The sequence below is a fragment of the Ascidiella aspersa genome, chromosome 7, assembly GCF_963924565.1.
Source record: "Ascidiella aspersa chromosome 7, kaAscAspe10.2, whole genome shotgun sequence".
Taxonomy (NCBI): Eukaryota; Metazoa; Chordata; class Ascidiacea; order Phlebobranchia; family Ascidiidae; genus Ascidiella; species Ascidiella aspersa.
The window spans coordinates 23,420,384-23,445,518 of NC_139453.1; the positions used below are offsets into that span (position 1 = coordinate 23,420,384).

General features: G+C 34.7%; 1 protein-coding gene and 50 non-coding genes across 51 annotated transcripts in view; all 51 read left to right on the plus strand.

Annotated features, from left to right (window-relative positions):
* The first annotated feature begins 284 nt into the window (after positions 1-284).
* Positions 285-25,135, plus strand: part of LOC146138415 (uncharacterized) — a 50,327-nt gene continuing 25,476 nt past the window's right edge. The window contains exons 1-6 of the mRNA XM_083394057.1: positions 285-406; positions 1,651-1,736; positions 2,524-2,773; positions 3,459-3,677; positions 4,409-4,517; positions 6,386-6,540. Coding sequence (XP_083250183.1) covers positions 343-406; positions 1,651-1,736; positions 2,524-2,773; positions 3,459-3,677; positions 4,409-4,517; positions 6,386-6,540 — 883 coding nt within the window. The 5' untranslated portion in view covers positions 285-342. The remainder of the gene's footprint in view (positions 407-1,650; positions 1,737-2,523; positions 2,774-3,458; positions 3,678-4,408; positions 4,518-6,385; positions 6,541-25,135) is intronic.
* Positions 7,375-7,452, plus strand: Trnat-cgu (transfer RNA threonine (anticodon CGU)). Its single transcript has one exon. It is a non-coding gene; the product is annotated as a tRNA-Thr (tRNA).
* On the plus strand, positions 7,843-7,911 carry Trnat-cgu (transfer RNA threonine (anticodon CGU)). The gene has a single exon. It is a non-coding gene; the product is annotated as a tRNA-Thr (tRNA).
* On the plus strand, positions 8,074-8,145 carry Trnat-cgu (transfer RNA threonine (anticodon CGU)). The gene has a single exon. It is a non-coding gene; the product is annotated as a tRNA-Thr (tRNA).
* On the plus strand, positions 8,532-8,603 carry Trnat-cgu (transfer RNA threonine (anticodon CGU)). The gene has a single exon. It is a non-coding gene; the product is annotated as a tRNA-Thr (tRNA).
* Positions 8,760-8,831, plus strand: Trnat-cgu (transfer RNA threonine (anticodon CGU)). The gene has a single exon. It is a non-coding gene; the product is annotated as a tRNA-Thr (tRNA).
* Positions 8,993-9,064, plus strand: Trnat-cgu (transfer RNA threonine (anticodon CGU)). Its single transcript has one exon. It is a non-coding gene; the product is annotated as a tRNA-Thr (tRNA).
* Positions 9,224-9,295, plus strand: Trnat-cgu (transfer RNA threonine (anticodon CGU)). Its single transcript has one exon. It is a non-coding gene; the product is annotated as a tRNA-Thr (tRNA).
* Positions 9,455-9,526, plus strand: Trnat-cgu (transfer RNA threonine (anticodon CGU)). Its single transcript has one exon. It is a non-coding gene; the product is annotated as a tRNA-Thr (tRNA).
* Trnat-cgu (transfer RNA threonine (anticodon CGU)) lies at positions 9,917-9,988 on the plus strand. The gene has a single exon. It is a non-coding gene; the product is annotated as a tRNA-Thr (tRNA).
* Positions 10,147-10,218, plus strand: Trnat-cgu (transfer RNA threonine (anticodon CGU)). The gene has a single exon. It is a non-coding gene; the product is annotated as a tRNA-Thr (tRNA).
* On the plus strand, positions 10,378-10,449 carry Trnat-cgu (transfer RNA threonine (anticodon CGU)). The gene has a single exon. It is a non-coding gene; the product is annotated as a tRNA-Thr (tRNA).
* Positions 10,840-10,911, plus strand: Trnat-cgu (transfer RNA threonine (anticodon CGU)). Its single transcript has one exon. It is a non-coding gene; the product is annotated as a tRNA-Thr (tRNA).
* Trnat-cgu (transfer RNA threonine (anticodon CGU)) lies at positions 11,532-11,605 on the plus strand. Its single transcript has one exon. It is a non-coding gene; the product is annotated as a tRNA-Thr (tRNA).
* On the plus strand, positions 12,438-12,509 carry Trnat-cgu (transfer RNA threonine (anticodon CGU)). Its single transcript has one exon. It is a non-coding gene; the product is annotated as a tRNA-Thr (tRNA).
* Positions 12,669-12,740, plus strand: Trnat-cgu (transfer RNA threonine (anticodon CGU)). The gene has a single exon. It is a non-coding gene; the product is annotated as a tRNA-Thr (tRNA).
* Positions 12,898-12,969, plus strand: Trnat-cgu (transfer RNA threonine (anticodon CGU)). The gene has a single exon. It is a non-coding gene; the product is annotated as a tRNA-Thr (tRNA).
* Trnat-cgu (transfer RNA threonine (anticodon CGU)) lies at positions 13,360-13,431 on the plus strand. Its single transcript has one exon. It is a non-coding gene; the product is annotated as a tRNA-Thr (tRNA).
* On the plus strand, positions 14,050-14,121 carry Trnat-cgu (transfer RNA threonine (anticodon CGU)). The gene has a single exon. It is a non-coding gene; the product is annotated as a tRNA-Thr (tRNA).
* Positions 14,282-14,353, plus strand: Trnat-cgu (transfer RNA threonine (anticodon CGU)). The gene has a single exon. It is a non-coding gene; the product is annotated as a tRNA-Thr (tRNA).
* On the plus strand, positions 14,745-14,816 carry Trnat-cgu (transfer RNA threonine (anticodon CGU)). Its single transcript has one exon. It is a non-coding gene; the product is annotated as a tRNA-Thr (tRNA).
* On the plus strand, positions 15,064-15,135 carry Trnat-cgu (transfer RNA threonine (anticodon CGU)). The gene has a single exon. It is a non-coding gene; the product is annotated as a tRNA-Thr (tRNA).
* Positions 15,296-15,367, plus strand: Trnat-cgu (transfer RNA threonine (anticodon CGU)). The gene has a single exon. It is a non-coding gene; the product is annotated as a tRNA-Thr (tRNA).
* Positions 15,527-15,598, plus strand: Trnaa-cgc (transfer RNA alanine (anticodon CGC)). The gene has a single exon. It is a non-coding gene; the product is annotated as a tRNA-Ala (tRNA).
* Positions 15,736-15,807, plus strand: Trnat-cgu (transfer RNA threonine (anticodon CGU)). The gene has a single exon. It is a non-coding gene; the product is annotated as a tRNA-Thr (tRNA).
* Positions 15,945-16,016, plus strand: Trnat-cgu (transfer RNA threonine (anticodon CGU)). The gene has a single exon. It is a non-coding gene; the product is annotated as a tRNA-Thr (tRNA).
* Positions 16,154-16,225, plus strand: Trnat-cgu (transfer RNA threonine (anticodon CGU)). The gene has a single exon. It is a non-coding gene; the product is annotated as a tRNA-Thr (tRNA).
* Trnat-cgu (transfer RNA threonine (anticodon CGU)) lies at positions 16,384-16,455 on the plus strand. Its single transcript has one exon. It is a non-coding gene; the product is annotated as a tRNA-Thr (tRNA).
* Trnat-cgu (transfer RNA threonine (anticodon CGU)) lies at positions 16,849-16,922 on the plus strand. The gene has a single exon. It is a non-coding gene; the product is annotated as a tRNA-Thr (tRNA).
* Positions 17,755-17,826, plus strand: Trnat-cgu (transfer RNA threonine (anticodon CGU)). Its single transcript has one exon. It is a non-coding gene; the product is annotated as a tRNA-Thr (tRNA).
* Positions 17,964-18,035, plus strand: Trnat-cgu (transfer RNA threonine (anticodon CGU)). Its single transcript has one exon. It is a non-coding gene; the product is annotated as a tRNA-Thr (tRNA).
* On the plus strand, positions 18,633-18,704 carry Trnat-cgu (transfer RNA threonine (anticodon CGU)). The gene has a single exon. It is a non-coding gene; the product is annotated as a tRNA-Thr (tRNA).
* Trnat-cgu (transfer RNA threonine (anticodon CGU)) lies at positions 18,865-18,936 on the plus strand. Its single transcript has one exon. It is a non-coding gene; the product is annotated as a tRNA-Thr (tRNA).
* Trnat-cgu (transfer RNA threonine (anticodon CGU)) lies at positions 19,043-19,114 on the plus strand. Its single transcript has one exon. It is a non-coding gene; the product is annotated as a tRNA-Thr (tRNA).
* Trnat-cgu (transfer RNA threonine (anticodon CGU)) lies at positions 19,277-19,350 on the plus strand. Its single transcript has one exon. It is a non-coding gene; the product is annotated as a tRNA-Thr (tRNA).
* Trnat-cgu (transfer RNA threonine (anticodon CGU)) lies at positions 19,829-19,900 on the plus strand. The gene has a single exon. It is a non-coding gene; the product is annotated as a tRNA-Thr (tRNA).
* On the plus strand, positions 20,291-20,362 carry Trnat-cgu (transfer RNA threonine (anticodon CGU)). The gene has a single exon. It is a non-coding gene; the product is annotated as a tRNA-Thr (tRNA).
* Positions 20,752-20,823, plus strand: Trnat-cgu (transfer RNA threonine (anticodon CGU)). Its single transcript has one exon. It is a non-coding gene; the product is annotated as a tRNA-Thr (tRNA).
* Positions 20,961-21,032, plus strand: Trnat-cgu (transfer RNA threonine (anticodon CGU)). The gene has a single exon. It is a non-coding gene; the product is annotated as a tRNA-Thr (tRNA).
* On the plus strand, positions 21,191-21,262 carry Trnat-cgu (transfer RNA threonine (anticodon CGU)). Its single transcript has one exon. It is a non-coding gene; the product is annotated as a tRNA-Thr (tRNA).
* Positions 21,510-21,581, plus strand: Trnat-cgu (transfer RNA threonine (anticodon CGU)). Its single transcript has one exon. It is a non-coding gene; the product is annotated as a tRNA-Thr (tRNA).
* Positions 21,742-21,813, plus strand: Trnat-cgu (transfer RNA threonine (anticodon CGU)). The gene has a single exon. It is a non-coding gene; the product is annotated as a tRNA-Thr (tRNA).
* Positions 21,973-22,044, plus strand: Trnaa-cgc (transfer RNA alanine (anticodon CGC)). The gene has a single exon. It is a non-coding gene; the product is annotated as a tRNA-Ala (tRNA).
* Trnat-cgu (transfer RNA threonine (anticodon CGU)) lies at positions 22,182-22,253 on the plus strand. The gene has a single exon. It is a non-coding gene; the product is annotated as a tRNA-Thr (tRNA).
* Trnat-cgu (transfer RNA threonine (anticodon CGU)) lies at positions 22,391-22,462 on the plus strand. The gene has a single exon. It is a non-coding gene; the product is annotated as a tRNA-Thr (tRNA).
* Positions 23,291-23,362, plus strand: Trnat-cgu (transfer RNA threonine (anticodon CGU)). The gene has a single exon. It is a non-coding gene; the product is annotated as a tRNA-Thr (tRNA).
* Positions 23,523-23,594, plus strand: Trnat-cgu (transfer RNA threonine (anticodon CGU)). Its single transcript has one exon. It is a non-coding gene; the product is annotated as a tRNA-Thr (tRNA).
* Positions 24,222-24,293, plus strand: Trnat-cgu (transfer RNA threonine (anticodon CGU)). The gene has a single exon. It is a non-coding gene; the product is annotated as a tRNA-Thr (tRNA).
* Positions 24,452-24,523, plus strand: Trnat-cgu (transfer RNA threonine (anticodon CGU)). Its single transcript has one exon. It is a non-coding gene; the product is annotated as a tRNA-Thr (tRNA).
* Positions 24,682-24,753, plus strand: Trnat-cgu (transfer RNA threonine (anticodon CGU)). The gene has a single exon. It is a non-coding gene; the product is annotated as a tRNA-Thr (tRNA).
* On the plus strand, positions 24,912-24,983 carry Trnaw-cca (transfer RNA tryptophan (anticodon CCA)). Its single transcript has one exon. It is a non-coding gene; the product is annotated as a tRNA-Trp (tRNA).

Consider the following 25,135-nt stretch of genomic DNA (forward strand, 5'->3'; position numbering starts at 1 on the left):
TTTAGGCCAATGATATTTACATTGAAAAACTATAAGACCACTTAAATTTCTATAAATTATTTTAGCCGTGCATATTCGACTTGGTCGGTACCTAATAATAAGATATATATGGACTTAAGGCTCACCGATTAGCAAAGTTCATCGATAATACGTTTTGGCGTTTCTCCAAAAACTAAACTTATAAGCACTTTAATGTTTAGTAGTTTTGCAATGTAAACCCCGCCAAATATCTAGCACAAGCCTAAAATTCCGTGAAAGCAGCAACCCCACTTTCGTATTAGACTTAAACCTGTTTGTTTTGTGAACAAAGCTAGTTTGTTTTGACTGGTTTAGTCGAAGACGATGCACGAACTTCGCTTGTTGCTGTTGGTTACTTGCATTTACCTCGCACTGCAAGCGGCGTCAGGTAGGTTCATAAAGACGTATAGCTGAAAATAGGCATTACCAGTCCAGTTAGCTAAAGGTTCGCAAGTATTTTAAGAAATCAATTGAAAGAGATGTAGTTTAGGCAAAGAAAACCTGCAAACTACTAGAACTAAGAATACAATGTGCTAAAATTGGTACAAATGTCGTTAAGTTCATCAAGCCTTTATTATACTTAAATCAAATTGTTCCTGCTTTAGTATTTTTTCCACCTTAAGTGGTGTAGCTCTGGCAATTATGGATTACATGTTAATTTAATACATAGGTAAACAATAAATAAGGTTCGGTCGGAAGCGCAATCTAACTTTCACTTGATACTGTCACTTATCATAAAACAAACCAAAAATATTTTATCTGTTTAAAATTAATACCGCGGCCTACAACGTTTTATTCGTTATGTTAGTATTACAATTGTGTGAAGTCAACAGATTTCATCAGAGGGTAATTAATTTGCTATCCAACGAAACCCGGAACTAATAGTTTTGGCTTTTGGGAGGTATATTTTTTATTTCAAACCAATATCTAAAATTAACGTATATAGTCAGATAATTAATTAATAATCCCACTTCTGTTAACCTTAGGTAAATCAATAACGAGTTAGGTTTGTTGAGATTCGACCCAGAAAACAAAAAAATGGAAACTATTACATTGCTGTTATTTAGAAAGACTGGGACCGAAGTCGGTTTGAAAACTGCATTTTGGTATTTACAGCTTTAGGTTTATTTTAAGCCGGCGAAGCATAGGTTTATTTTAAGCAGGCAAAGCATTGAAATAAATCCGCTTTGAATATAATTATTAACCAAACGCTCAGTAATATGGTTCAGCATTTGCACCAGGCGAACATGAATAATTCCGATGCAAAATATATAAAAGTAAGTCAGGTCTAATGCAGACGTGTCGGTTTTGCAAAACAAATTTTTTGTAGGCTTTCTATATTTAACCTCTGCGCATTACGCCAAAATCAAGGTTGGGCTGACGCAAAAATTCAATGTTGGCGGCCACAAAACACCTGTCTACACGGTGCTTTATATAGCTCTTATGCCTGTAAGGCATTCCGTAGCTCGATCTGTAAGGGTTTCCTCTAAGCTGTGCAGCAATTTCATAGATCAAATCAATGAAGTAAATTGGATATGAATTTCCTGACAAAACTTTTCGTTCAGAGAATTTACTTGTGAACTCGCTGACCTGACTGAACTCGCCTTTAACGTAGACCTCATTATTTTGAAGGTTTAACGTGCCATCAATGCAGCGACGCGTGGTCCAACGCGCAATGCCTGAAGGAAGGAATACTTAAGGAATGTGAAAATAACGAGGTTGGAGTTTTCAAACTATAAACTAAGTATACTGGGTATCATCGAAATCACTTTTCGGAAAGGTTACTCTCGAAGCCTGTGGTGAGGTTCGAACTCACGACCTTGGTCCTACCGGCTATATTGTTATAAGTTTGCCGTAACTAATTGCCAGTATACTATTTCAGCTTGGATGATTACCGTATATACCATTTGGATTCCTTTGCTCAGTTGTATAAACTATATTATAGTATTTTACTCTGTTTAACTTAAACGTTGCTTGTTATGATGCGTATTTAAGGCATATTAGACGCTTGAAGTAAACAAAGTAACAGTCAGTTAAACAATTTTATCACAAAATTTAACCTAAATAGTCAGCAGGTTTGAATTAATTCTGGGCATGTATAGGCTATTATACGCAGCAAACAAGCCCAAAATTTCAGTATATCCAATCATATCGAATTTAGACCTTCAAAAATCAACAATGAAAAACAACTTCAAACCTAATAAGAATATAAAAGCCTATACAGAAAAAGGTGGCATTTTGTGAACATTTTGAATCACTCTTAATTCTTAATTAATCAATCAGTGCCTTCTTCCAATGTTTAAAATGGATAAAGATATTTTCGAAGCGTTCACAAAATGCTACAACGGGCTTTGATATGCTTAATACGTCTTACTACAACCTCCGACCAGTATGCCCCAAACCTTAAAACGAATAATCATGCGACCTTACCGTAATGCTCGATTGCATGTGAAATGTATTCGATGATTGAAGGAACGCGATTCAAACTCGTGCACCTCGTTGCAGAACGTTTGCATTACTGAGATCCGAAGACAGGCTGGGTCCAAGCGCACTCGCATTACAAAGCGTTGTAAGGAAGCCAACGCGTGCATCAACAACTATTGGCAGAACCAGGGCACGTCGAAAAGCTCACAGGCGGCTCTCTGGCGCCGACAGTGCCTGAGACCAGGTGGTAGCAACACCACGGCCACTGTGTGTCGCTGTTGCTGCGTGGGCGAACTCTGTAACTCAGGCCTTTACGACGCATGTCGGACTTGTAAGATTTGTTCCTAAAGTTTCTATTTAACACACACATAGGCTGTTTATATTCGGAACTTTATGTCAACATTAAGTTTCCAAACGTATTTTGACAAACATCTTGAGCACCAAGTGTCCTTTATTAAACGATATTTAATCTGATTGATAAATCATCGTTAAATACTTTGTACACTTGTTTATCTTTATTCACAAAGTCATAGTTGCAGTAAAGAACAATCTAAAAAGGGTAAAATAAAATTAGAATCTCATGAAAAGTATGAAAAAGATATGAGCTAGAGGCGATGCAATAATCGCATCTAACACAATTTTCAATCATAAATTTTAACGTTTTTCTACATGATATTGAGTTTAAAGCTGGAAGTAATGATGAATTAACTCATTTTTTATTTTATGAATAAATTTAGAAATTGTTTCTTTCGAACGTTTGGTGTACATTGGGAAAGTTCGAAGCAGCCCGGTGGTATCAAAATAGTTTAACCACTGTTAACTCAATACCGACTTGAGAGTCGATAATAATCACGAATTAATCTAAATAGAATTAATAGCATTAAACGATAAAGATAACTTACAAGTCTCTCGGCCAATCACGCAACCAACGATACAAACGTGTCAAAATATACACCAATAAATTGGAATAAAACGGTATACATAACTCGATGGTCTTCCCTGCTTTGCTCTTGCAGTGCCTCGCACCATAACGAAACCGCGACCGGCCAGATGCCTTTCAATTTGGGGCCGGCCCGCCAACGGTCGTCAAATGTGCTCGAGGTGGAACCAGCCGAGCTCACATTGCCACTTTGCTTGCAACGAGGGCTACACAATGCATGGCCAGCCCGACATCAGCTGTCAGATTAGATCGGGAAACGTGGCCAGATGGACCGGGTCACCACCGTGCTGTGCACGTGAGAGGGTTTCGTTTTTATAGCATATCAATTGATAGTTATACTAACCGAAGCACCTGTTTAAGGCGCAGTTTAATTTCTTATCGTAAAACTTGAATGTTAAGTTTGATTGCAGTTTGCGTCACGATATTAGGAAATACAGCATGTCGCGAAATGTTTTTTAAACACCATACAACTCAGCTATGGAGCTAATCCTAAAGGAAGTGTTGGAATGAAATAATAGGGGAAAATGGCTTTTATTGGGTCGTTTATACAAATGACTTGCCTTTGACGAGTCCATTTGAAGAATTAAATTACAATGAACTGTTTTAATCCAAATGAACTTTGTTAATATTAGAGCGTTCATTTCAGTCATTTGCGTTAAATATGTTGCTTACATCGTTTTGTTTTTGCTGTTGACGTGATGTAATGGTTGATTATTTAGTTTGCAAAAATAAATTGTGACGGCATTGACTTTACTCGTAACTGGTTTGCTATGGCAATGATTTGAAATAGGACTTGACTTGTTTTCTATTTAAAAATCTTAACTCTACGTTAATTTGCAAGAGACATGGCTTGGACAACCGAATGATCAACTATAGCCGATTCGGCAACTTTTACCAGATCAAACAGCGAACTAATATTGGCATGTGAACCAAACAGTTGAGAAAAACGAGTTTAGTCATAGAATTATTATAAACTAATTTCCCTATAGACCAATGTGGTGTTTAAAAATATTTAAACTGTAACAGTACCTTGTCCACCACATGCGAACGTTGACTTGATTATTGGATTCCAGTCTTCGGTGACCTATGAACGGGATTGGGACTTGATGAAGCAATTCGTTATCGAACTTGTCAAGTAAGTGATGGGGTTCTCAAATACGAATAACAATATATATCAAAATTGAGTAAACCTTCCAAAAGTTAGAACAAACTGTATGGCTGAACTATCTAAACTATTTTTTACTTTTTTGTTGGGTCGAGCTTTTGTCATCGAATATAATCTTAACCAAGCAGGAACAAATATTTAAATGGGCCGAAAATTTATTTTCGGGACTTCTTTGTTTTTGCCCGAAAATGTTTCAGACCGATTTTTGTCCGAAACTTTATAAAAGTATGCATCGTATAACCTTCAAACTTTCAGACATGGCGTAGAATGGTATGTAGGTGCTTTGTAGAAGTTTATGAGACTGCACCCCCAGGGACCTTTGCTTGGGGGCAAAAACCTTAAATATTTTGTTTTAGCTTTCCGTAGCTAACGACTGTCATCTAGCAGCAGAAAAACTCCCATACAGAATTCGTTCAGTTTCGCTTGCTTTGTCAAGCTCGTGAAGTGATGAAGCGACTAGACGCCTTCTGCGCTTTATTGTCCCGCGCGTGAGACTTTCAGTGTGACTCGTCCAAAACTGGGCGCGTGCGACTTGCATTTTAAAGAGGGTTCTCTTTAGTAAAATTACTTAATGCTCTTAAGAAACAACATATTTTACCGCCGCAAATTTAAATGCGAAATTTGGTGGCAACTCCAATCCAACATATCAACACCAGGCCTACACAATTTAAAATTGTGTGTTGATATGTTGGATTGGATTAACATACGAAACAGGTATAAATAGCAAATATTCTCCAAATACGATTTTTTCAAATATTCTTCATATCGTATTTCATCGAATTGTCGTGGTAATACACAAAGAGGTAAGGCCGTGAATATACTTTCACCCACCGCAGGGAAGCATTGCAAGTAGGGATGTTCAAAGCAGAATATCGGCGACTCATTTATAATGCTTGCTTTAAATGCGGCGTCAGCGTTTTTTCGGGCGACCAATTATTCGCGATAAGTTTCGCCTAATAATCAAGTGTCAATAGGGTGCATTTACCGCCGCAAATTTAAATGCGAAATCTTGAGGCAATGTACGCCTCTCTGTTAGCACCTGTTGTGCATGTTGCAAAAACTTTTGATTTAATAATTTGCGTATTAGTCACATAAAAGTTTTTTTCATATTGTTTGAAACTACAGATTTATAGCCTGTTTTAACAGTGATTGCTCGGATCAAGCCATGGTAAAATTTACCGACTAAAAGTTCGCAAAAGTATAGCAAACCATAGGCGTTAAACCATTTCAAATCTTTAAGAGAATGATTATATCTGCTTTTCAAACACGTAAGCTGGTCAAAATGTAATAAAATGAACATACGCATTTATCTACGTAAATTCTATTTATCAAAATATATGTTTCGATTATTCCCCAAAATCTACGCCATATTTAAACCCCTTTCGCACCAAAAGCATAAGTTAAGTGGGGAAATTGTCGGCCCATATCTGTTTTTGCTTGCTGAAACAAGTTAAAAAAAATAATAAACAAACTATAAAATATATAATATAAAATACACAATACAAAATACAAAAAAATAAATTTAAAATTAAAAAAAAATAACACTAAACCTTGAAAATATACCCCCGACAAAATATACAACAACCGCACCCCCGTCTAGTTCTATTTGTAATTAAACATATTGCGTCAGGCAGTCTTTAAGTAGACCTCCAGAAAAGCCTGGTCAGTTCAAAACTTGTGTGTATAATGTGGTCAGTATTCATGTTTCCTTATCTTCAACATGCATTGTTGAAAGTAGTACACCATCAACGAGTATATTAAAACCATGCAAGCAATCCGCCTACAACGGTTAAGTAAACTGTAAAGATCGTTTACATTGATACCAACTTTACGCGCAGGGAATTCATTCGAATCGCGGGTTCGGACACAAGGGTTGGACTCTTTACATTTAAAGAGAAACCGGACAGATTCGAAGTTCCGCTTAAGAGGAATTACAGACGAATCGACAGCATTATGGAGGACCTGGCTTCTTTGAAGAGCACGCGAGGAAAAGGTGAATAGAAAAAATGTATTTATATCTATGAAATAAAAATATAAAAAACTTATATACATCATTCTGAAAAATAGAAAAAAAATAATACTTTCGTAATAAACTACAAAAATTGTTCATTAAATAGCTTTAAGAGCTCACTTGTAGAACACTGATCTGGTAAACCAAGGTCTAGAGTTCAAACCTCGCTTAATTATTAAAAAAACATTTCACAAGGCTAACGTTTCCAAATTTTCAAACCATTTCACAAGGCTAACGTTTCCAAATTTCGAAACATTTTAGTTTTGCCATTTATTAAAAACGAGTTTACAGCGAACACAAACTACCAAACAACTGAAGATTTGAAAATCAAAACTGTAAAGAATTAAACTATTGAACAACTTCTGTGTAGCTCGGTGCTAGAGCAATGGTCTCGTAAACCAGGTGTCGTGAGTCCAAACCTCGCTGGAGGCAATTTTTTTTCTTGGAAACAATGAAGGAGCTAATGTTTAAGTTTCGAAACTTTTGTAGTTTTTGCCAATTGAAATAAATAGTTTGCAGTGAACACACAAGACAACAAACAACTAACGATATAAAAATTGAATTTGTATGCAATTGAATAATTCAACAACGTCTTTATAGCTCATTGGTAGAGCACTGGTCTCGTAAACCAGGGGTCGCGAGTTCAAATATCACTGGTGACCCTAGAGTTTTATTATAAAAAGACGGTGCTAATATTTAAAAATTTCAAAACATTTTTATTATTTGCCAATTAAGAAAAAATTATTTGCAGTCAACGCACAAACCATCAAACAATCAACCATTTAAAAATAGAAAATTTATATAATTAGAAAATTGACCAACATCTCTATAGCTCAGTGGTAGAGTACTGGTCTCGTGAACCAGAGGTCGCGAGTTCAAACCTCGCTGGCGGCACTAGCTCTTTTATTGATACTTAATGGCTAATAATTCAAAATTTCGAACCTTTTTTAGCTTTTGCCAATTAAGAAAAAGAGTTTAAGATCAACGCACAAACTATTAATAACTAACGATTTGAAAATAAAAACTGTACAACATCAAATTATTTAACAACGTCTTTATAGCTCAGAGGTAGAGCACTAGTCTCCTAAATCAGTGGTCGCGAGTTCAATCCTCACTGGAGGCGCTAGCTGTTTTATTGATACACAAGGCTAATAATTCAAAATTTCGAAACTTTTTTAGTTTTCGACAATTAAGAAAAGAGTGTTTGCACTCAACGCACAAACCATCAAACAATCAACGATTTTAAAATAGAAAATTTATATAATTAGATAATTGAACAACGTCGCTATAGCTCAGTGGTAGAGCACTGGTCTCGTGAACCAGGGGTCGCGAGTTCAAACCTCGCTGACAGCACTAGCTCTTTTATTGATACTTAATGGCTAATAATTCAAAATTTTAAAACTTTTCAGTTTTGGGCAATTAAGAAAAGAAACTTTGCAGTCAACACACAAACTACAAATAACTAACAATTTGAAAATCGAAGTTGCAAAAGCTACAATTCGATAATAGGACAATGTCTCTATGGCTCAGTGGAAGAGCACTGGTCTCGTAAACCACGGGTCGCGAGTTCAAACCTCGCGGGAGGCAATAGCTCTTTTATTGATACATAATGCTAATAATTGGAAATTGGAAAATGTTTTTTTTTTTGCCAATTAAGAAAAGAAACTTTGCCGTCAACACACAAACTATAAATAACTAACGATTTGAAAAATAAAAATTATATACAATATAGTTATTGAACGACGCCTCTACTGCTCAGTGGTAGAGCAGTGGTCTCGCAAACCAGGGGTCGCGAGTTCAAACCTCACTGGAGGAAATAGCTCTTTTATTGATACATAATGCCAATAATTAAAAATTGGAAAACTTTTTTTTTTTTGCCAATTTAGAAAAGAAACTTTGCAGTCAACACACAAACTATAAATGACTAACGATTGGAAAAATAAAAATGATATACAATTGAATTGTTGAACAACGTCTCTATAGCTCAGTGGTAGAGCTCTGGTCTCGTAAACCAGGGGTCGCGAGTTCAAACCTCGCTGGAGGCACTAGTTTTTAATAATACTCGACGCTAATTTTTAAAACTTTGGAAACTTTTTTAGTTTTTGACAATTAAGAAAAGATAATTTGCAGTCAACACAAAAACTATGAAACAACTAACAATTTGAAATTCAAAATTGTATACAATTCAATTTTTGAACAACGTCTCTATAGCTCAGTGGTAGAGCACTGGTTTCGTAAACCACGGTTTGCGAGTTCAAACCTCGCTGGAGACACTCGTTTTTTATTAATAATACAAGATGCTAGTATTTTTTAATTTCTAAATTTTTGTAGTTTTTGCCTGTTAAGAAAAACCTGTTTACGCTCAACGTAAAAATCCTAAAAAATACTAACAATTTGAAAATAAAATTTGTACACAATTGAATTATTGAACAACGTCTCTATAGCTCAGTGGTAGAGCACTGGTCTCGTAAACCAGGGGTCGCGAGTTCAAACAGCGCTGGAGGCACTAGCTCTATTATTGATACATAATGCTAATAATTAAAAATTGGAAAACTTTTTTTATTTTTTGCCAATTAAGAAAAGAAACTTTACAGTCAACACACAAACTATAAATAACTAACGATTTGAAAAATATAAATTATTTACAATTGAGCTATTGAACGACGTCTCTATAGATCAGTGGTAGAGCACTGGTCTCGTAAACCAGGGGTCGCGCGTTCAAACCTCGCTGGAGGCACTAACTCTAGTATTGGTACATAATGCTAATAATTAAAAATTGGAAAACTTTTTTTAGTTTTTGCCAATTAAGAAAAGAAACTTTACAGTCAACACACAAACTATAAATAACTAACGATTTGAAAAATATAAATTATATACAATTGAGCTTTTGAACGACGTCTCTATAGATCAGTGGTAGAGCACTGGTCTCGTAAACCAGGGGTCGCGAGTTCAAACCTCGCTGGAGGCACTAACTCTAGTATTGATACATAATGCTAATAATTAAAAATTGGAAAACTTTTTTATTTTTTGCCAATTAAGAAAAGAGTGTTTGCAGACAACGCACAAACTATAAATAACTAACGATTTGAAAAATATAAATTATATACAATTGAGTTATTGAACGACGTCTCTAAAGCACAGTGGTAGATCACTGGTCTCGTAAACCAGGGCTAGCGAGTTCAAACCTCGCTGTAGGCACTTCTTTTTGATAATACCTAATGCTAATAACTGAAAATTAGGAAACTTTTTGATTATTTGCCAATGTAGAAAAGAGACTTTTAAGTCAACACACAAAGTATAAATAATTAACGAATTAAAAATCGAAAATGCATAGGCTACAATGACAGAATAGAACAACGTCTCTATAGCTCAGTGGTAGAGCACTGGTCTCGTAAACCAGGGGTCTCGAGTTCAAACCTCGCTGGAGGCACTAGCTCTTTTATTGATACATAATGCTAATAATTAAAAATTGGAAAACTTTTTTATTTTTTGCATATTAAGAAAAGAAACATTGCAGTCAACACAAAAACTATAAATAACTAACGATTTGAAAAGTAGAAATTATATACAACTGAGTTATCAAACGACGTCTCTATAGCTCAGTGTTAGAACACTGGTCTCGTAAACCAGGGGGCGCGAGTTCAAACCTCGCTGAAGGCACTAGCTCTATTATTGATCCATAATGCCAATAATTAAAAATTGAAAAACTTTTTTTAGTTTTTGCCAATTAAGAAAAGAAACTTTACAGTCAACACACAAACTATAAACAACTAACGATTTGAAAAATATAAATTATATACAATTGAGTTATTGAACGACGTCTCTATAGCTCAGTGGTAGAGCACTGTTCTCGTAAACCAGGGGTCGCGAGTTCAAACCTCGCTGGAGGCACTATCTGTTTTATTGATACACAAGGCTTATAATTCAAAATTTCGAAACTTTTTTAGTTTTTGCCAATTAAGAAAAGAGTGTTTGCAGACAACGCACAAACTATAAATAACTAACGATTTGAAAAATATAAATTATATACAATTGAGTTATTGAACGACGTCTCTAAAGCTCAGTGGTAGATCACTGGTCTCGTAAACCAGGGGTAGCGAGTTCAAACCTCGCTGTAGGCACTTGTTTTTGATAATACCTAATGCTAATAACCGAAAATTAGGAAACTTTTTGATTATTTGCCAATGTAGAAAAGAGACTTTGCAGTCAACATACAAACTACAAATAATTAACGAATTAAAAATCGAAATTGCATAGGCTACAATTACAGAATAGGACAACGTCTCTATAGCTCAGTGGTAGAGCACTGGTCTCGTAAACCAGGGGTCGCGAGTTCAAACCTCGCTGGAGGCACTAGCTCTTCTATTGATACATAATGCTAATAATTAAAAATTGGCAAACTTTTTTATTTTTTGCCTATTAAGAAAAGAAACTTTGCAGTCAACACTCAAACTATAAATAACTAACGATTTGAAAAGTAGAAATTATATACAACTGGGTATTAAACGACGTCTCTATAGCTCAGTGGTAGAACACTGGTCTCGTAAACCAGGGTGCGCGAGTTCAAACCTCACTGAAGGCACTAGCTCTTTTATTAATACATAATGCTAATAATAAAAATTGGAAAACTTTTTTATTTTTTGACAATTAAGAAAAGAAACTTTGCAGTCAACACACAAACTATAAATAACTAACGATTTGAAAAGTACAAATTATATACAATTGAGTAATTAAACGACGTCTCTTTAGCTCAGTGGTCGAGCACTGGTCTCGTAAACCAGGGGTCGCAAGTTCAAACCTCGCTGGAGGCGCAAGCTCTTTCATTGATACATAATGCTAATAATTCAAAATTTTGAATCTTTTTTAATTTTTGCCAATTAAGAAAAGAAACTTTGCAGTCAACACACAAACTATAAATAACTAACAATTTGCAAATCGAAATTGTATAGGCTACAATTAGACAATTGAAAACCGTCTCTATAACTCAGTGGTAGGGCACTGGTCTCGTAAACCAGGGGTCGCGAGTTCAAACCTCGCTGGAGGGACTTGTTTTTAATAATACATAATGCTAATAATTGAAAATTGGAAAACTTTTTTATTTTTTGCCAATTTAGAAAAGAAAGTTTGCATTCAACGCACGAACTATAAATCACTAACAATTTGAAAAATATAAATTATACACAATTGAATTTTTGAACGATGTCTCTATAGCTCCGTGGTAGAACACTTGTCTCGTCAACCAAGAGTCGCGTGTTCAAACCTCGCTGGAGGCAGTAGCTCTTTTGTTGAAACATAAGGCTAATAATTTAAAACTTCGAAACTTTTTTAGTTTTTGCCAATTAAGAAAAAATAGTTTGCAGTCAATAAACAAACTACAAATAACTAACAATTTGCAAATCGAAATTGTATAGGCTACAATTAGAGAATTGAACAACGTCTCTATAGCTCAGTAGCAGAGCACTAAGGTCTCGCAAACCAGGGGTCGCGAGTTCAAACCTCGCTGGAGGCTCTACTTTTTAATAATAACCGATGCTAATTTTTGAAACTTTGGAAACTTTTTTAGTTTTTGTCAATGAACAAAAAATAATTTGCAGTCAACACACAAACTATAAATAATTATCAAATTGAAAATCGAAATTGTATAGCCTACAATTAGAGAATAGAACAACGTCTCTGTATAGCTCAGGGTAGACCACTGGTCTCGCAAACCAGGGGTCGCGAGTTCAAACCTCCCTGGAGGCACTAGCTCTTTTATTGATACATAATGCTAATAATTGAAAATTGGAAAACTTTTTTATTTTTTGCCTATTAAGAAAAGAAACTTTGATAACTAACGATTTGAAAAGTACAAATTATATACAATTGAGTTATTAAACGACGTCTCTATAGCTCAGTGGTAGAGCACTGGTCTCGTAAACCAGGGGGCGCGAGTTCAAACCTCGCTGAAGGCACTAGCTCTATTATTGATCCATAATGCCAATAATTAAAACTTGAAAAACTTTTTTTAGTTTTTGCCAATTAAGAAAAGAAACTTTACAGTCAACACACAAACTATAAACAACTAACGATTTGAAAAATATAAATTATATACAATTGAGTTATTGAACGACATCTCTATAGCTCAGTGGTAGAGCACTGGTCTCGTAAACCAGGGGTCGCGAGTTCAAACCGCGCTGGAGGCGCTAACTAGTATTGATACATAATGCTAATAATTAAAAATTGGAAAACTTTTTTTATTTTTTGCCAATTAAGAAAAGAAACTTTACAGTCAACACACAAACTATAAACAACTAACGATTTGAAAAATATAAATTATATACAATTGAGTTATTGAACGACGTATCCATAGCTCAGTGGTAGAGCACTGGTCTCGTAAACCAGGGGTCGCGAGTTCAAACCTCGCTGGAGGCACTATCTGTTTTATTGATACACAAGGCTCATAATTCAAAATTTCGAAACTTTTTTAGTTTTTGCCAATTAAGAAAAGAGTGTTTGCAGACAACGCACAAACTATAAATAACTAACGATTTGAAAAATATAAATTATATACAATTGAGTTATTGAACGACGTCTCTAAAGCACAGTGGTAGATCACTGGTCTCGTAAACCAGGGCTAGCGAGTTCAAACCTCGCTGTAGGCACTTCTTTTTGATAATACCTAATGCTAATAACTGAAAATTAGGATACTTTTTGATTATTTGCCAATGTAGAAAAGAGACTTTTAAGTCAACACACAAAGTATAAATAATTAACGAATTAAAAATCGAAAATGCATAGGCTACAATGACAGAATAGAACAACGTCTCTATAGCTCAGTGGTAGAGCACTGGTCTCGTAAACCAGGGGTCGCGAGTTCAAACCTCGCTGGAGGCACTAGCTCTTTTATTGATACATAATGCTAATAATTAAAAATTGGAAAACTTTTTTATTTTTTGCCTATTAAGAAAAGAAACTTTGCAGTCAACACACAAACTATAAATAACTAACGATTTGAAAAGTAGAAATTATATAGAACTGATTTATTAAACCACGTCTCTATAGCTCAGGGGTAGAGCACTGTTCTCGTAAACCGGGGGTCGCGAGTTCAAACCTCACTGAAGGCACTAGCTCTTTTATTGATACATAATGCTAATAATTAAAAATTGGCAAACTTTTTTATTTTTTGACTATTAAGAAAAGAAACTTTGCAGTCAACACACAAACTATAAATAACTAACGATTTGAAAAGTACAAATTATATACAATTGAGTAATTAAACGACGTCTCTTTAGCTCAGTGGTAGAGCACTGGTCTCGTAAACCAGGGGTGGCGTGTTCAAACCTCGCTGGAGGCACAAGCTCTTTTATCGAGGCATAATGCTAATAATTAAAAATTGGAAAACATTTTTATGTTTTGCCAATTAAGAAAAAATAATTTGCAGTCAACACACAAACCAGAAAACAACTAACAAATTGAAAATCGAAATTGTATACAATGGAATTGTTGAACAACGTCTCTATAGCTCAGTGGTAGAGCACTGGTCTCGTAAACCACGTGTCGCGAGTTCAAACCTCGCTGGAGGCACTAGTTTATACTAATATCCGATGCTAATTTTAAAACTTTGGAAACTTCTATATTTTTTGCCAATTAAGGAAAGAGAGTTTGCAGTCAACCCACAAACCCACAAATAATAATCGATTTTAAAATCAAAATTGTATAGGCTACAATTAAAGGATTGAACAACGTCTCTATAGCTCAGTGGTAGAGCGCTGGTCTCGTAAACCAGGGGTCGCAAGTTCAAACCTCGCTGGAGGCACTAGCTCTTTTATTGATACATAATGCTAATAATTAAAAATTGGAAAACTTTTTTATTTTTTGCCTATTAAGAAAAGAAACTTTGCAGTCAACACACAAACTATAAATAACTAACGAATTAAAAATCGAAATTGCATAGGCTACAATTAGAGAATAGAAAAACGTCTCTATAACTCAGTGGTAGGGCACTGGTCTCGTAAACCAGGGGTCGCGAATTCAAACCTCGCTGGAAGGACTTGTTTTTTAATAATACATAATGCTAATAATTGAAAATTGGAAAACTTTTTTATTTTTTGCCAATTAAGAAAAGAAAATTTGCAGTCAACACACAAACTGTAAATAACTAACAATTTACAAAATATAAATTATATACAATTGAGTTATTGAACGACGTCTCTATAGCTCAGTGGTAGAGCACTGGTCTCGTAAACCAGGGGTCGCGAGTTCAAACCTCGCTAGAGGCACTAATTTGTAATAATACCCTATGGTAATTTTTGAAAGTTTAGCTTCTTTAGTTTTTGCCAATTAAGGAAAAAGAGTATTTATTTAGTTTTTACCAATTAAAGAAAAAGAGATACACAAGGTTCTTAATTCAAAATTTCTTTTTAGTTTTTGCCAATTAAGAAAAGAGTGTTTGCAGACAACGCACAAACTATAAAACAATTAGCGACTTAAAAATCGAAATTGAATGCTACTAGAGAACTCACCAACGTCTCTATAGCTCAGAGGTAGAGCACTGGTCTCGTAAACCAGGGGTCGCGAGTTCAAACCTCGCTGGAGGCACTTTTTTTAATAATACATCATGCTAATAACTGAAAATTAGGAAACTTTTTTTATTTTTTGCCAATTTAGAAAAGAAACTTTGCAGTCAACACACTAACTATAAATATCTAACAATTTGAAAATCGAAATTGTATGGGCTACAATTAAAGAATATAACAACGTCTCTATAGCTCAGTGGTAGAGCACTGGTCTCGTAAACCTGGGGTCGCGAGTTCAAACTTTGCTGGAGGCACTAGTTTTTACTAATACCCGATGCTAATTTTAAAACTTTGGAAACTTCTTTATTTTTTGCCAATTACGGAAAGAGAGTTTGCAGTCAACACACAAACCCACAAACAACATCGATTTTAAAATCAAAATTGTATGGGCTACAATTAAAGGATTTAACACCGTCTCTATAGCTCAGTGGTAGAGCACTGGTCTCGCAAACCAGGGGTCGCGAGTTCAAACCTCCCTGGAGGCACTAGCTCTTTTATTGATACATAATGCTAATAATTAAAAATTGGAAAACTTTTTTATTTTTTGCCTATTAAGAAAATAAACTTTGATAACTAACGATTTGAAAAGTACAAATTTTATACAATTGAGTTATTAAACGACGTCTCTATAGCTCAGTGGTAGAGCACTGGTCTCGTAAACCAGGGGTCGCGAGTTCAAACCTCGCTGGAGGCACTAGCTCTTTTATTGATACATAATGCTCATAATTAAAAATTGGAAAACTTTTTTATTTTTTGCCTATTAAGAAAAGAAACTTTGATAACTAAGGATTTGAAAAGTACAAATTATATACAATTGAGTTATTAAACGACGTCTCTATAGCTCAGTGGTAGAGCACTGGTCTCGTAAACCAGGGGTCGCGAGTTCAAACCTCTCTGGAGGCACTAGCTCTTTTATTGATACCTAATGGTAATAATTAAAAATTGGAAAACTTTTTTATTTTTTGCCTATTAAGAAAAGAAACTTTGATAACTAACGATTTGAAAAGTACAAATTATATACAATTGAGTTATTAAACGACGTCTCTATAGCTCAGTGGTAGAGCACTGGTCTCGTAAACCAGGGGTCGCGAGTTCAAACATCGCTGGAGGCACTAGCTCTTTTATTGAGGCATTATGCTAATAATTAAAAATTGGTTAACATTTTTATGTTTTGCCAATTAAGAAAAAATAATTTGCAGTCAACACACAAACTAGAAAACATCTAACAAATTGAAAATCGAAATTGTATACAATTGAATTGTTGAACAACGTCTCTATAGCTCAGTGGTAGAGCACTGGTCTCGTAAACCAGGGGTCGCGAGTTCAAACCTCGCTGGAGGCACTAGTTTTTACTAATACCCGATGCTAATTTTAAAACTTTGGAAACTTCTTTATTTTTTGCAAATTAAGGAAAGAGAGTTTGCAGTCAACACACAAACCAACAAACAACATCGATTTTAAAATCAAAATTGTATGGGCTACAATTAAAGGATTTAACACCTTCTCTATAGCTTAGTGGTAGAGTACTGTTCTCGTAAACCAGGGGTCGCAAGTTCAAACCTCGCTGGAGGCGCAAGCTCTTTCATTGATACATAATGCTAATAATTCAAAATTTTGAATCTTTTTTAATTTTTGCCAATTAAGAAAAGAAACTTTGCAGTCAACACACAAACTATAAATAACTAACAATTTGCAAATCGAAATTGTATAGGCTACAATTAGACAATTGAAAACCGTCTCTATAACTCAGTGGTAGGGCACTGGTCTCGTAAACCAGGGGTCGCGAGTTCAAACCTCGCTGGAGGGACTTGTTTTTAATAATACATAATGCTAATAATTGAAAATTGGAAAACTTTTTTATTTTTTGCCAATTTAGAAAAGAAAGTTTGCATTCAACGCACGAACTATAAATCACTAACAATTTGAAAAATATAAATTATACACAATTGAATTTTTGAACGACGTCTCTATAGCTCCGTGGTAGAACACTTGTCTCGTCAACCAAGAGTCGCGTGTTCAAACCTCGCTGGAGGCAGTAGCTCTTTTGTTGAAACATAAGGCTAATAATTTAAAACTTCGAAACTTTTTTAGTTTTTGCCAATTAAGAAAAAATAGTTTGCAGTCAATAAACAAACTACAAATAACTAACAATTTGCAAATCGAAATTGTATAGGCTACAATTAGAGAATTGAACAACGTCTCTATAGCTCAGTAGCAGAGCACTAAGGTCTCGCAAACCAGGGGTCGCGAGTTCAAACCTCGCTGGAGGCTCTACTTTTTAATAATAACCGATGCTAATTTTTGAAACTTTGGAAACTTTTTTAGTTTTTGTCAATGAACAAAAAATAATTTGCAGTCAACACACAAACTATAAATAATTAACAAATTGAAAATCGAAATTGTATAGCCTACAATTAGAGAATAGAACAACGTCTCTGTATAGCTCAGGGTAGACCACTGGTCTCGCAAACCAGGGGTCGCGAGTTCAAACCTCCCTGGAGGCACTAGCTCTTTTATTGATACATAATGCTAATAATTAAAAATTGGAAAACTTTTTTATTTTTTGCCTATTAAGAAAAGAAACTTTGATAACTAACGATTTGAAAAGTACAAATTATATACAATTGAGTTATTAAACGACGTCTCTATAGCTCAGTGGTAGAGCACTGGTCTCGTAAACCATGGGTCGCGAGTTCAAACCTCGCTGGAGGCACTAGCTCTTTTATTGATACATAATGCTAATAATTAAAAATTGGAAAACTTTTTTATTTTTTGCCTATTAAGAAAATAAACTTTGATAACTAACGATTTGAAAAGTACAAATTATATACAATTGAGTTATTAAACGACGTCTCTATAGCTCAGTGGTAGAGCACTGGTCTCGTAAACCAGGGGTCGCGAGTTCAAACCTCGCTGGAGGCACTAGCTCTTTTATTGATACATAATGCTAATAATTAAAAATTGGAAAACTTTTTTATTTTTTGCCAATAAAGACATAATAATTTGCAGTGTACGCACAAACTATAAAACAATCAACGATTTAGAAATAAAAACTATATAAAATTGCAAAATTGTACAACCTCTCTAAAGCTCAGTGGTAGATAACTGGTCTCGTAAACCAGGGATCGCGAGTTCAACCCTCCCTGGAGGCACTAGCTCTTTTATTGATACATAATGCTAATAATAAAAAATTGGAAAACTTTTTTATTTTTTGCCTATTAAGAAAAGAAACTTTGATAACTAACGATTTGAAAAGTACAAATTATATACAATTGAGTTATTAAACGACGTCTCTATAGCTCAGTGGTAGACCACTGGTCTCGTAAACCAGGGGTCCGGACTTCAAACCTCGCTGGAGGCACAAGCTCTTTTATTGAGGCATAATGCTAATAATTAAAAATTGGAAAACATTTTTATGTTTTGCCAATTAAGAAAAAATAATTTGCAGTCAACACACAAACTAGAAATCAACTAACAAATTGAAAATCGAAATTGTATGCAATTGAATTGTTGAACAACGTCTCTATAGCTCAGTGGTAGAGCACTGGTCTCGTAAACCAGGGGTCGCGAGTTCAAACCTCGCTGGAGGCACTAGTTTTGAATAATACCCGATGCTAATTTCAAAACTTTGGAAACTTCTTTATTTTTTGCCAATTAAGGAAAGAGAGTTTGCAGTCAACACACAAACCCACAAACAATCATCAATTTTAAAATAAAAATTGTATAGGCTACAATTAAAGGATTGAACAACGTCTCTATAGCTCAGTGGTAGTGCACTGGTCTCGTAAACCACGGGTCGCGAGTTCAAACCTCGCTGGAGACACTAGTTTTTGCCTATTAAGGAAAAAGAGTTCACGCTCAACGAATAAACCATAAAACCAATAACAATTTGATTATAAAATTTGTATACAATTGATTTATTGAACAACGTCTTTATAGTTCAGTGGGAGAGCGCTGGTCTCGTAAACCAGGGGTCGCAAGTTCAAACCTCGCTGGAGGCACAAGCTCTTTTATTGAGGCATAATGCTAATAATTCAAAATTTTGAATCTTTTTTAGTTTTTGCCAATCAAGAAAAGAAACTTTGCAGTCAACACACAAACTATAAATAACTAACAATTTGCAAATCGAAATTGTATAGGCTACAATTAGAGAATAGAAAAGCGTCTCTATAACTTAGTGGTAGGGCACTGGTCTCGTAAACCAGGGGTCGCGAGTTCAAACCTCGCTGGAGCGACTTGTTTTTAATAATACATAATGCTAATAATTGAAAATTGGAAAACTTTTTTATTTTTTGCCAATTTAGAAAAGAAAGTTTGCATTCAACGCACGAACTATAAATAACTAACAATTTGAAAAATATAAATTATACACAATTGAATTTTTGAACGACGTCTCTATAGCTCCGTGGTAGAGCAATAAACCATAAAACCAATAACAATTTGATTATAAAATTTGTATGCCATTGATTTATTGAACAACGGCTTTATAGTTCAGTGGAAGAGCGCTGGTCTCGTAGACCAGGGGTCGCAAGTTCAAACCTCGCTGGAGGCACTAGCTCTTTTATTGATACATAATGCTAATAATTAAAAATTGGAAAACTTTTTTATTTTTTGCCAATTAAGAAAAGAAACTTTGCAGTCAACACACAAATTATAAAACAACTAACAATTTAAAAATCGAAATTGCATAGGCTGCAATTAGAGAATAGAACAACGTCTCTATAGCTCAGTGGTAGAGCACTGGTCTCGTAAACCAGGGGTCGCGAGTTCAAACCTCGCTGGAGGCACTAGCTCTTTTATTGATACATAATGCTAATAACTAAAAATTGGAAAACTTTTTTATTTTTTGCCAATAAAGACATTATAATTTGCAGTGTATGCACAAACAATAAAACAATCAAAGATTTAGAAATAAAAACTATATAAAATTGCAATGTTGTACAACGTCTCTATAGCTCAGTGATAGATCACTGGTCTCGTAAACCAGGGGTAGCGAGTTCAAACCTCGCTGTAGGCACTTGTTTTTGATAATACCTAATGCTAATAACTGAAAATTAGGAAACTTTTTTTATTTTTTGCCAATTTAGAAAAGAAACTTTGCAATCAACACCCAAATTATAAATAACTAACAATTTAAAATCGAAATTGTAGAGGCTACAATTAGAGAATAGAACAACGTCTCTATAGCTCAGTGGTATCGCACTGGTCTCGTAAACCAGGGGTCGCGAGTTCAAACCTCGCTGGAGGCAATAGCTGTTTTATTGATACACAAGGCTAATAATTCAAAATTTTGAAACTTTTTTAGTTGTTGAAAATTAAGAAAAAAGAGTTTACGCTCAACGCACAAATTATAAAACAACCAACGATTTGAAAAATATAAATTATATACAATTGAGTTATTGAACGACGTCTCTATAGCTCAGTGGTAGACCACTGATCACGTAAACCAGGGGTCGCGAGTTCAAACCTCGCTGGAGGCACTAGCTTTTTTATTGATCCATAATGCCAACAATTAAAAATTGGAAAACCTTTTTATTTTTGGCCAATTAAGAAAAAAAACTTTGCAGTGAACACACAAACTATAAATAACTATCGATTTGAAAAATATAAATTATATGCAATTGACTTATTGAACGACGTCTCTATAGCTCAGTGTTAGAGCACTGGTCTCGTAAACCAGGGGTCGCGAGTTCAAACCTCGCTGGAGGCACTTGCTCTTTTATTGATACATAATGCTAATAATTAAAAATTGGAAAACTTTTTTATTTTTTGCCTATTAAGAAAAGAAACTTTGATAACTAACGATTTGAAAAGTACAAATTATATACAATTGAGTTATTAAACGACGTCTCTATAGCTCAGTGGTAGAGCACTGGTCTCGTAAACCAGGGGTCGCGAGTTCAAACCTCGCTGGAGGCACTAGCTCTTTTATTGATACATAATGCTAATAATTGAAAATTGGAAAACTTTTTTATTTTTTGCCAATTAAGAAAAGAAAATTTGCAGTCAACACACAAACTATAAATAACTAACAATTTAAAAATTATAAATTATATACAATTGAGTTATTGAACGACGTCTCTATAGCTCAGTGGTAGAGCACTGGTCTCGTAAACCAGGGGTCGCGAGTTCAAACCTCGCTAGAGGCACTAATTTGTAATAATACCCTATGGTAATTTTTGAAAGTTTAGCTTCTTTAGTTTTTGCCAATTAAGGAAAAAGAGTATTTATTTAGTTTTTACCAATTAAGGAAAAAGAGATACACAAGGTTCTTAATTCAAAATTTCTTTTTAGTTTTTGCCAATTAAAAAAAGAGTGTTTGCAGACAACGCACAAACTATAAAACAATTAGCGACTTAAAAATCGAAATTGAATGCTACTAGAGAACTCACCAACGTCTCTATAGCTCAGAGGTAGAGCACTGGTCTCGTAAACCAGGGGTCGCGAGTTCAAACCTCGCTAGAGGCACTTTTTTTAATAATACATAATGCTAATAACTGAAAATTAGGAAACTTTTTTTATTTTTTGCCAATTTAGAAAAGAAACTTTGCAGTCAACACACTAACTATAAATATCTAACAATTTGAAAATCGAAATTGTATGGGCTACAATTAAAGAATAGAACAACGTCTCTATAGCTCAGTGGTAGAGCACTGGTCTCGTAAACCAGGGGTCGCGAGTTCAAACTTTGCTGGAGGCACTAGTTTTTACTAATACCCGATGCTAATTTTAAAACTTTGGAAACTTCTTTATTTTTTGCCAATTAAGGAAAGAGAGTTTGCAGTCAACACACAAACCCACAAACAACATCGATTTTAAAATCAAAATTGTATGGGCTACAATTAAAGGATTTAACACCGTCTCTATAGCTCAGTGGTAGAACACTGGTCTCGCAAACCAGGGGTCGCGAGTTCAAACCTCCCTGGAGGCACTAGCTCTTTTATTGATACATAATGCTAATAATTAAAAATTGGAAAACTTTTTTATTTTTTGCCTATTAAGAAAAGAAACTTTGATAACTAACGATTTGAAAAGTACAAATTATATACAATTGAGTTATTAAACGACTTCTCTATAGCTCAGTGGTAGAGCACTGGTCTCGTAAACCATGGGTCGCGAGTTCAAACCTCGCTGGAGGAACTAGCTCTTTTATTGATACATAATGCTAATAATTAAAAATTGGAAAACTTTTTTATTTTTTGCCTATTAAGAAAATAAACTTTGATAACTAACGATTTGAAAAGTACAAATTATATACAATTGAGTTATTAAACGACGTCTCTATAGCTCAGTGGTAGAGCACTGGTCTCGTAAACCAGGGGTCGCGAGTTCAAACCTCGCTGGAGGCACTAGCTCTTTTATTGATACATAATGCTAATAATTAAAAATTGGAAAACTTTTTTATTTTTTGCCAATAAAGACATAATAATTTGCAGTGTACGCACAAACTATAAAACAATCAACGATTTAGAAATAAAAACTATATAAAATTGCAAAATTGTACAACCTCTCTAAAGCTCAGTGGTAGATAACTGGTCTCGTAAACCAGGGATCGCGAGTTCAAACCTCGCTGGAGGCTCTACTTTTTAATAATAACCGATGGTAATTTTTGAAACTTTGGAAACTTTTTTAGTTTTTGTCAATTAACAAAAGATAGTTTGCAGTCAACACACAAACTACAAATAATTACCAATTTGCAAATCGAAATTGTATAGGCTACAATTAGAGAATAGAACAACGTCTCTGTAGCTCAGGGTAGACCACTGGTCTCGCAAACCAGGGGTCGCGAGTTCAACCCTCCCTGGAGGCACTAGCTCTTTTATTGATACATAATGCTAATAATTAAAAATTGGAAAACTTTTTTATTTTTTGCCTATTAAGAAAAGAAACTTTGATAACTAACGATTTGAAAAGTACAAATTATATACAATTGAGTTATTAAACGACGTCTCTATAGCTCAGTGGTAGACCACTGGTCTCGTAAACCAGGGGTCCGGAGTTCAAACCTCGCTGGAGGCACAAGCTCTTTTATTGAGGCATAATGCTAATAATTAAAAATTGGAAAACATTTTTATGTTTTGCCAATTAAGAAAAAATAATTTGCAGTCAACACACAAACTAGAAATCAACTAACAAATTGAAAATCGAAATTGTATGCAATTGAATTGTTAAACAACGTCTCTATAGCTCAGTGGTAGAGCACTGGTCTCGTAAACCAGGGGTCGCGAGTTGAAACCTCTCTGGAGGCACTAGTTTTGAATAATACCCGATGCTAATTTCAAAATTTTGGAAACTTCTTTATTTTTTGCCAATTAAGGAAAGAGAGTTTGCAGTCAACACACAAACCCACAAACAATCATCGATTTTAAAATAAAAATTGTATAGGCTACAATTAAAGGATTGAACAACGTCTCTATAGCTCAGTGGTAGAGCACTGGTCTCGTAAACCACGGGTCGCGAGTTCAAACGTCGCTGGAGACACTAGTTTTTTATTAATAATGCAGGATACTGGTTTTTCAAATTTCTAAATTTCAGTAGTTTTTGCCTATTAAGGAAAAAGAGTTCACGCTCAACGAATAAGCCATAAAACCAATAACAATTTGATTATAAAATTTGTATACAATTGATTTATTGAACAACGTCTTTATAGTTCAGTTGGAGAGCGCTGGTCTCGTAAACCAGGGGTCGCAAGTTCAAACCTCGCTGGAGGCACTAGCTCTTTTATTGATACATAATGCTAATAATTAAAAATTGGAAAACTTTTTATTTTTTGCCAATTAAGAAAAGAAACTTTGCAGTCAACACACAAATTATAAAACAACTAACAATTTAAAAAACGAAATTGCATAGGCTGCAATTAGAGAATAGAACAATGTCTCTATAACTCAGTGGTAGAACACTGGTTTCCTAAACCAGTGCTCGCGAGTTCAAACCTCGCTGGAGGCACTTACTCTTTTATTGATACATAATGCTAATAATTAAACTTGGAAAATTTTTTTGATTTTTGCCAATTAAGAAAAGAAACTTTGCAGTCAACACACAATCTATAAAACAACTAACAATTTAAAAATCGAAATTGCATAAGCTACAATTGGAGAATAGAACAACGTCTCTATAGCTCAGTGGTAGAGCACTGGTCTCGTAAACCAGGGGTCGCGAGTTCAAACCTCGCTGGAGGCACTAGCTCTTTTATTGAGACATAATGTTAATAATTAAAAATTGGAAAACTTTTTTATTTTTTGCCAATAAAGACATTATAATTTGCAGTGTACGCACAAACAATAAAACAATCAACGATTTAGAAATAAAAACTATATAAAATTGCAAAATTGTACAACGCCTCTATAGCTCAGTGGTAGAGCACTGATCTCGTAAACCAGGGGTCGCGAGTTCAAACCTCGCTGGAGGCACTAGCTTTTTTATTGATCCATAATGCCAATAATTAAAAATTTGAAAACGTTTTTATTTTTGGCCAATTAAGAAAAAAAACTTTGCAGTGAACACACAAACTATAAATAACTATCGATTTGAAAAATATAAATTATATGCAATTGAGTTATTGAACGACGTCTCTATAGCTCAGTGGTAGAGCACTGGTCTCGTAAACCAGGGGTTGCTAGTTCAAACCTCGCTGGAGGCACTTGCTCTTTTATTGATACATAATGCTAATAACTAAAAATTGGAAAACTTTTTTATTTTTTGCCAATAAAGACATAATAATTTGCAGTTTACGCACAAACTGTAAAACAATCAACGATTTAGAAATAAAAACTATATAAAATTGCAAAATTGTACAACGTCTCTATAGCTCAGTGGTAGAACACTGGTCTCCAAAACCAGTGCTCGCGAGTTCAAACCTCGCTGGAGGCACTAGCTCTTTTATTGATACATTATGCTAATAATTAAAATTGGAAAACTTTTTTATTTTTTGCCAATTAAGAAAAGAAATTTTGCAGTCAACACACAAACTGTAAAACAACTAACAATTTAAAAATCGAAATTGCATAGGCTACAATTAGAGA